Here is a 9,123-nt window from a genome sequence, read left to right on the forward strand (position 1 = left end):
TTGTTTTTTTTGTTTTAATTGCTACAGTATATGTTTAAAAAAAAAAAAAAAAATCGTCTGTAAATGTGAAATTGTAACTGTGCTGCTTCCTATCTTGGCCAGGACGCTCTTGTAAAAGAGATTTTTAATCTCAATGATGTGGTTAAATAAAGGTTAAATAAAACATAAATAATAATAATAAAGAGAGGTCTGGCTGAACCTATTGTCATTCTGCTATAGGGGGGGGGATATTCTGGTTTATTTGTATTTCTTTAAACCAATCACAATCATCCTGGGCGGGGCTAAGGCCAGGATGCAGTGACGGTGCCTGTTGCAAATAGCAGAAGGGGAGAAGAATTCCGGCTGAAATAGTCGGCCAATGGCAGCTTATGCCCACAGTCTCAGTCCTGTGATCCAGACTAATCTTCCATAGCAACCAATCTCACTGGTTCCATGAATTTGTTTACATTTGAAAGCTGCACATATTATGACTTGACATCAATAAACAGAAGGCCACGCCCCCTCAACATACTGAGCGTTGGCTGTGCTCAGAGAGAGTGCACTAAGCCACGCCCCCTCAGCATACTGAGGATTGACTGTGCTCAGAGAGGGTGCACTAAGCCACGCCCCCTCAACATACTGAGAATTGGCTGTGCTCAGAGAGAGTGCACTAAGCCACGCCCCCTCAACATACTGAGAATTGGCTGTGCTCAGAGAGAGTGCACTAAGCCACGCCCCCTCAACATACAGATAATTGGCTGTGCTGCTCAGAGAGAGTGCACTAGGCCACACACCCTCAACATACTGAAAGCTGGCTGTGCTCAGAGAGTGCACTAAGCCACGCCCCCTCAACATACAGATAATTGGCTGTGCTGCTCAGAGAGAGTGCACTAGGCCACACACCCTCAACATACTGAAAGCTGGCTGTGCTCAGAGAGGGTGCACTAAGCCACGCCCCCTCAACATACTGAGTGATGGCTGTGCTCAGAGAGAGTGCACTAAGCCACGCCCCCTCAACATACTGAGAGCTGGCTGTGCTCAGAGAGAGTGCACTAAGCCACGCCCCCTCAACATACTGAGAGCTGGCTGTGCTCAGAGAGAGTGCACTAAGCCACGCCCCCTCAACATACTGAGAGCTGGCTGTGCTCTTTAACTTCATGTTGCTTATAATTCTGTACGGCTCTTGAGAAAATAACAGGATGCAATGAGGTGGAATCAGGAATAGAAAGGAAGGAGTTTAGGTCTCAGAGCTCCAGGACCAGACTTACCTAATAACCTAATTAATTCAAATGAATTTGGTTAATAAACAAACAAATAAATAAATAAACTTGAGGAATGCAGTAAAATTGCAGTACAAGTCTAGTCATACTTAGAAAATAACAATGAGATTAGTTATTGGTACAGTAAGCACCTGGCTTAGAGTTCCAGTCCACGTTACACCAGAAAGCTCACAAGCTAATCGCCTGCAACAACCGTCACGCGGAGCTGCAGCTGGGCAGAGGAAACTGAAGGTTCCTTTAGAAACAACACCACTGCCATGATGTTACCACACTATGCTACTATACTACACTAAGTACTATGCTACTATACTATACTAATATATGTACTATGCTACTATACTATACTAAGTACTATGCTATACTATACTATACTACTAAGTACTATGCTACTATACTAAGTACTATGCTACTATATTATATGTACTATGCTACTATAGTATACTAATATATGTACTATGCTACTATACTATAATACTAAGTACTATGCTACTATAGTATACTAATATGTACTATGCTACTATATTATACTACTATGTACTATGCTACTATACTATACTATGTACTATGCTACTATATTATACTACTATCTACTATGCTACTATACTATACTACTAGAGTACCTACTATGCTAATGTCTATATACTACGATCTATAATGTACTATACTACTATATCTACCATGTACTATGCTACTATGCCTATACTACTACCTACTATGCTAATATGTGTCTATACTACTATGTATGACAGTGGCTCGGGGGGTAGAGCAGTCGTCTGGCAATCCGGAGGTTCCCGGTTCGATTCCCGCTCCTCCCGGGCAGCGTGTCGATGTGTCCTTGAGCAAGATCCTTGACCCCTAATTGGGTCAAATGTGAGGAACAAATTGTAAAGCGCTTTGGATAAAAGCGCTATATAAAAAAGCAGCCATGTACTCAAAGTGAAGCACTCAAGTTCAGCAGTGCTAGACGAACAATACCACTTACCCTTAGCCACGAGAGATGTACCCCTCCTGCTGACTTGTTGTACACAATTTAGATAAAAGCATCAGCTAAATTACTAAATGTATGAATGTGTTGCCAGAAATGTGCATAACTCATTCAGCTTCAAATCAGACATGAGAGGAAGTCTCTCTCTCTCTCTCTCTCAAGGGGAAATCTCAGGGGGGGGGGATCTCACGGGGTGTGTGCATTATTCAAAAAGAATGAAAGCCACTTGGCATCAAGCGGGTGCGGAGAAATTATACAGGGCTCAGACCACCTTCCACGTTAAGGCACTTGAATAAATCTCAAGAGATTATCAGTAATAACCATACGTTTATCTTGGACGTGTGCCATTATGGTAAACATCAGTGTGTTGTCGCTTAAAGATGCTGTGGTATTTTTTTGTTAAAATAAGTGTTAAGTAGCTCTACATTCCAACAGTCATCATATATAGTGTCTGGTCAGTAGCATGTGTCTCTCAGTCCCTCCACTCTGCAGTAAACACAAAATAAATGTTCTGTTATCCCTTCCCACTTTATCCAATCAGGAGAGAGAACCCTAGATATTTGTACTTATTTCAAGACATCTTGCCAAATTAGCTAACTGCACTGGTAGATTATTGTACTTGTTTAAAGCACAAAGTATTTTTTTTTCTTATTTTTGTCAGACCATTCTTTCAGTGTGGAGTTCTCTCTCCTGATTGGATAAAGTGGGAACGGGATACCAGAAGATGTATTTTCTGTTTACTGCAGAGCAGGGGGGACTGGGAGACCCATGTTACTGATCAAACACTCTACATCAGTGATGAAAACATGTAGACCACTTATTTTAACAAACAAAAAAATACCACTTACAGCACCTTTAACTCCTTCTTTGCCATACCAGAGATTTCTCGGGTTATCTCGCCATGCATTGAACTCCAAAACCCGAGATTTCTATACTATACCCGTTCTATACTGTCAGCCGGAGCCATCTAGGTGTCTCTGATTCACATGCCTACGTTGGAATTGCAATGACAATCGAATATCACCAGGTGGCAGTATTGCCTACCTTTGAACTGGAATGGCTTGGTCTGGATACACGTTTTCCTTTTTTTTCTTTTTTGGCAAGGGCTCCTCCTCCTGCCTGAACAGAGACACACAGCGATCGCCTCGAAATGTTGTTGCCGAAGCGTGTTTCCCATATAAACGTGTATAGACATATACACTGGTAATCGCGATGGCGATACGATCACTCGGCATTATTCTTTTTGGAATACCTTCTGGCTAAGGTAAGGTATATTCTATGTCTATTTTACCGAGCCTGAAACATGTTTCTGTAACGATCACAGTTTTGTGTTTTACCGGACGTAAAACATGCTCGACAAACACGATCACAGTTTTTATGATTGATGATTTTGTGAATGCACATAATATGGTATATACCTTTGATTTGGGAGTATTTGGAGCTTTTGGCGATCAACCAGAACGATTTGGGCTTATTGCATATAATGTGTCATATCTCGCGAACTATGGAAAAAGACTGGATTATTCTGGAAATGGGCCGACGTTTAGTGTGTAACGTGTAACAAACTACAGTGTGTAGAATTTAACTAATTAGTCGGTAATGGACTATGAACAATGCCTGTCAAATGAGCCATACTATTGTCTCCATAGCTATAATACAGAACACACAATGGGTCTACAAACATCGCTAAAATTGTCAATAACGCTGGCGCAATTTAGCAAAGATGACGAAAGCTTATGGCAGTCAATGAGTTAAGCAGTAAATAAACATCCTCAATGCTGCACCATCCCAGTCACTGACAGACCCTGGGAGAAGAATAACATATTGTGAGGGAGGGGTCAAGGTTTTCATCACATGTGGGATGCGGTCTAGCCCGGAGGAGCTATTGGACGACAGTGTTTAGCCGATGACATCATGCTGTTATTCTTAACCTCTGAATGGGCCTTTCAGACACCGGACGACTGGTTTCCTTCTATTGTGTACTTGAAGAGGTGGGTGGAGCACATAGCCACTCTCTCTCAGTCCAAACCCAGGCTGCCAGCGCTGCGTTTCAGCCACATTAGCCTAACCAAGGCGCTTGTAGCTACTAGCTATCATACGACCGCACGTCAAACCATGTGGGTTAAGCGGCACGCACGGCACCGCTGTAGGAGGAATCTGTGTTTGTAGACATGTTTTACAGTGTGTGATTACTGAAGACAGGCAAAGGCAGTGAGTCAAGGGTACAACAGGAAAGGGAGGTCTCTTCCTGTCTGCTGTTTTGAGGGACACACTCAGCGGCGCAGAGGCCGGCTGGGAAATTACTTCTAACAATCACTTCTAACAATGCCTGGAATGCGTACAGAGGAGGACAAACATGTGTGCTCTCCACCATGTGTATAAAATGGACAATTGCTTATGCTGTAACTGTAAATTACTGCCCTGCAGAAGCTAACCGCAGTAACTACACAAACAAATGGCTTTAAAATTCTTTGACTATCCAGTGATTTTGTAGTTACTGCAATTATTTATACCCCTTTTCTCTCAAACAGAGCAAGATTGAACTCTGAAACTTTGTCACAATATAAAACAGATATTGAGAAGTTCAATTTCACGTATAACTCAATTTTGAAACTGTGGTTAGCTTCTGCAGGACAGTATAGTTACTGCGGTTAGCTCCTGCAGGGCAGTATAGTTACTGCGGTTAGCTTCTGCAGGGCAGTATAGTTACTGTGGTTAGCTCCTGCAGGGCAGTATAGTTACTGCAGTTAGCTTCTGCAGGGCAGTATAGTCACTGCGGTTAGCTTCTGCAGGGCAGTATAGTTACTGCGGTTAGCTCCTGCAGGGCAGTATAGTTACTGCGGTTAGCTTCTGCAGGGTAATATAGTTACTGCGGTTAGCTTCTGCAGGGCAGTATAGTTACTGCGGTTAGCTCCTGCAGGGCAGTATAGTTACTGCAGTTAGCTTCTGCAGGCCAGTATAGTCACTGCGGTTAGCTTCTGCAGGGCAGTGTAGTTACTGCGGTTAGCTCCTGCAGGGCAGTATAGTCACTGCGGTTAGCTTCTGCAGGGTAATATAGTTACTGCGGTTAGCTCCTGCAGGGCAGTATAGTTACTGCGGTTAGCTTCTGCAGGGTAATATAGTTACTGCGGTTAGCTTCTGCAGGGTAATATAGTTACTGCGGTTAGCTTCTGCAGGGCAGTAGAGTTACTGCAGTTAGCTTCTGCAGGGTAATATAGTTACTGCAGTTAGCTTCTGCAGGGCAGTATAGTTACTGCGGTTAGCTCCTGCAGGGCAGTATAGTCACTGCGGTTAGCTTCTGCAGGGTAATATAGTTACTGCGGTTAGCTCCTGCAGGGCAGTATAGTTACTGCGGTTAGCTCCTGCAGGGCAGTATAGTCACTGCGGTTAGCTTCTGCAGGGTAATATAGTTACTGCGGTTAGCTCCTGCAGGGCAGTATAGTTACTGCGGTTAGCTTCTGCAGGGTAATATAGTTACTGCGGTTAGCTTCTGCAGGGTAATATAGTTACTGCGGTTAGCTTCTGCAGGGCAGTAGAGTTACTGCAGTTAGCTTCTGCAGGGTAATATAGTTACTGCAGTTAGCTTCTGCAGGGCAGTATAGTTACTGCGGTCTATATATCTTTCAGTGATGCAGTAGCCATTGTGACATCATCATTGGTTCAGTTCTCAAAGTCATGTGTGAGCTTGTATGCCTGAAACAGTTAAAGGAACACAGCAACGGGGTGCCAGGGTGGCGTACCACATAACGCACTGCAGTGCAACACGGCCGTCCCGGGTTCGACTCCCAGACCTGGCTACCTTTGCCACATGTCCTCCCCCCATATCTTCTCCCATCCTTCCTCTCTGCCGGGGTTGTCCAATAAAAACCAATTAAAAAATCTATCAAAAAAATTATCTCTAAAAAAAAAGGAACACAGCAACATTATGGGAAATGTGCTTAAGGTCTTCTCCAGTCACACAAGAAGATAGACACCAGGGTGGCTGGGTGGCGTAGCGGAGATTGAGCTTGTCACCAATGCAAGAGACGCGGTCTCGACTCCCCGAGTCAGCGTTGCCTCCGGCTTGGGCCAGTCGTCATACTATCTCAATTGGCAGAGGTAGCGGGTGGAAAGTCGATGGGTGGGGATTGGACGTTGTGGACAGCGACTCCTACAGGTCGGTTGGGTGACACCTGTACAGCAGAGACAGGAAGTATCGGGGGCAGCGTGAGCCTCCCACGCGTTACTCCTCGCCACTGAGAGTCCACGCTGTCTGGTGAAAAGATGCGACAGGCTGCCTCCTCGTGTATCGGAGGGGACACGTGATGCAAGGCTTCTATCCTCACTACAAGCGACCAGTGGGAGGCATAGTCTAGCAACGTTCCAAAACAGAGGAGGGGAGAATTGGCTATATGAAATTGTGATGGGAGAAAAATTGAAAAAATAAGGAGAAAAAGTGGATCCAAAAAAAAAGAAGATAGACACCAATTTCCTCTCTGTGTGTTCAGTAGAAAGCTATCCGGCTGCAAGCTAGCCTATAGTAGCTTAGCACAAATTAATGGAAGTGGATATGGACCACTAGCCTAGCTTAACACTTTCTGTGCCAAACACGTAAAAAGTTATTATTGGGCCCAACGGTTGAGTGCCAAAAACGTAAAAAGTGGATTGTTTGATCTTTTTTAATTTGATCCCCGCTCTACAGACTTGCCCAGAGCGATCTGCATCATTTTAGACCATCCCCACACATTAGAACTGCAATGCCGATCGACTATCACCAGGTGGCGGTATCGTCCGTGTCTGAACTGCGATGGCTTGGGTTGAATCACACTCTAACTTTCATTTCTGCTTGGCCAGTAACCACTCCTCCAGCTAGGACATAGATTCACATTGATCGCCTAGAAATTCCGTCGCCTAAGCGTATTTGACCATCGAAACGTGTATAGACATATACACTGGTAATCGCAATGGCAATGCGATCACTTGGAATTATACTTCTTGGAATACCTTCTGGTTAAGGTAAGGTACATTCCAATATCTATTTTACCAAATCTGAAATGTGTTTTTCTAACGATCACAGTTCTGTGTTTCACCGGAAAACATGCTCGGCAAACGCAATCATAGTTTTGAGTTAAAACGACCCCTCCCCCCCCTTGATGATTTTGTGATGGTATATATATACATGTCATATACCTTCGATTTGGGAGTATTCAGGGTTTCAGGGGATCAGCCAAAACTGTTTGGGCTTATTGCACATAACGCGTTTTATTTCGCGATCTATGAAAAAAGACTGTATTATCTTGTAAATGTGCGATGTTTAGCGTGTAATAAACTACAAACTACAGCGTGTGGAAACAAACTATTATACCCATGCAAGTAATGTTTGTCAAAATGAGCCACACCGTGTCTCTACAGCTATAATACAGAACACACACAGCTTCGCAAACATAGTGCAACGACCACGGAAACTACTAGCAGGCTGGCATTCTAAGGGTAATGATAACCGAATTGCATGGCAGTCAATGTGTTAAGAGGTGTTTTTGCTAGGCTAGTGCTAAGCTAGGCTAGCGTGCAGCCGGATAGCTTTTTACTGAACGCACAGAGAGGAAATTAGTATCTATCTTCTTGTCTGACTCTGGAGAAGACGGTAAGCACATTTTCTATAATGTTGGCATGTTCCTTTAAGGATGTTTTGCCAAAACATTTTCGCTACAGTCATTGAGTAATGGGTCACCCTGGGGACTCACTGCAGGGGTCAGGACACACTGAGGGGGTCAGGACACACTGAGGGGGCAAGGGGTCAGGACACACTGAGGGTCAGAACACACTGAGGGGGTCAGGACACACTGAGGGGTCAGGACACACTGAGGGGTCAGGGGTCAGGACACACTGAGGGGTCAGGGGTCAGGACTCACCTGAGGCGCTCCTCCTCCTTCTTGCGTAGCTTCATATCCCTCTGCACCACCTCCAGCACATGCTCTGCCTCGTCCTCCGTCAGTCCCGACAGATCCAGCTTCCAACCCATCGCTGGCTCAGGAGGATTGGCCGCACACTCAAACCCTCTGGCCAATCGGTGTCTCCACTCTCCTCACCTACAAAGGGGGAAAATAAACTTTAACTGCTTTTCCCTTTGATGCTTCCAACACCTGGCATGCCCTGTTGGAATGGATCTTCCTTCTCTTGCTAAATTTAAACGTATGATTTCCGACCACCGTGTGTCGTCTTGTCTTAGCTGATTTGTTATTGTTCATTCTTATTTATTGTGTCTATATATGTATGAAATTGCTGATTGCTACATATTGTTTTGTAAGCTTGTTGTCGCTGTAAATGAGGGTACCTCTTACGAGTTGAAATAAAGGTTATTAGGTTCAACACCATTCAGCGGCGACGCTTTGCTACGTGGTGGGACTAGCTACGACAATAAGCGCTGATTGAAAAGCCGCCTCTCTTGATTAGCCGTTTTCTCCGCGGACGGCTTAAGTGCGCATTCAGAGTCAGACCAGATGTGTGGAGACAACCTGAATGCTGACCGAAGCGGGCAGACACCCGGCGCCGGGTGACTCTGAGTCTGAAGGGTGGTTCGTTACAGTCACTTGTCCGTGGGCCGGTGGTGAACGAACGGTCATTTCAACATGATAAGCCGCGCACTCAATAGAATCAACAGTGGATTTAGTTTGTTCCGCATTAGCATTCCTGAAAGTAAACGTTTCATCCCTCTCACAAAAGAGTTGGGAGACTGTGAGAACTTTTCGAAGACTGATATTGATGAATGTGTGTAGACCATCATGGTCTCACTATAGGGTTTTTATTGGGTCTATAAAGCTGCACTCCTACTTTGGTTAGAACCTATTCACTGATCAAATCTAACCTCTGTGTATCTCCCATGCACAGACATTTATTTTC

The 9,123-nt window shown here is 44.5% G+C and overlaps 1 protein-coding gene across 1 annotated transcript in view; it reads right to left on the bottom strand.

Moving 5' to 3' along the window:
- myripa (myosin VIIA and Rab interacting protein a) overlaps positions 1-8,245 on the bottom strand; it is a gene marked incomplete at its 5' end in the record, with an annotated part of 143,237 nt that extends 134,992 nt beyond the window's left edge. Inside the window, one exon of the mRNA XM_084327597.1 lies at positions 8,136-8,245. Coding sequence (XP_084183723.1) covers positions 8,136-8,245 — 110 coding nt within the window. The remainder of the gene's footprint in view (positions 1-8,135) is intronic.
- Positions 8,246-9,123: the final 878 nt, after the last annotated feature.

Source organism: Notolepis coatsorum (assembly GCF_963971535.1).
Source record: "Notolepis coatsorum genome assembly, chromosome: 13".
NCBI classification, from domain to species: Eukaryota; Metazoa; Chordata; class Actinopteri; order Aulopiformes; family Paralepididae; genus Notolepis; species Notolepis coatsorum.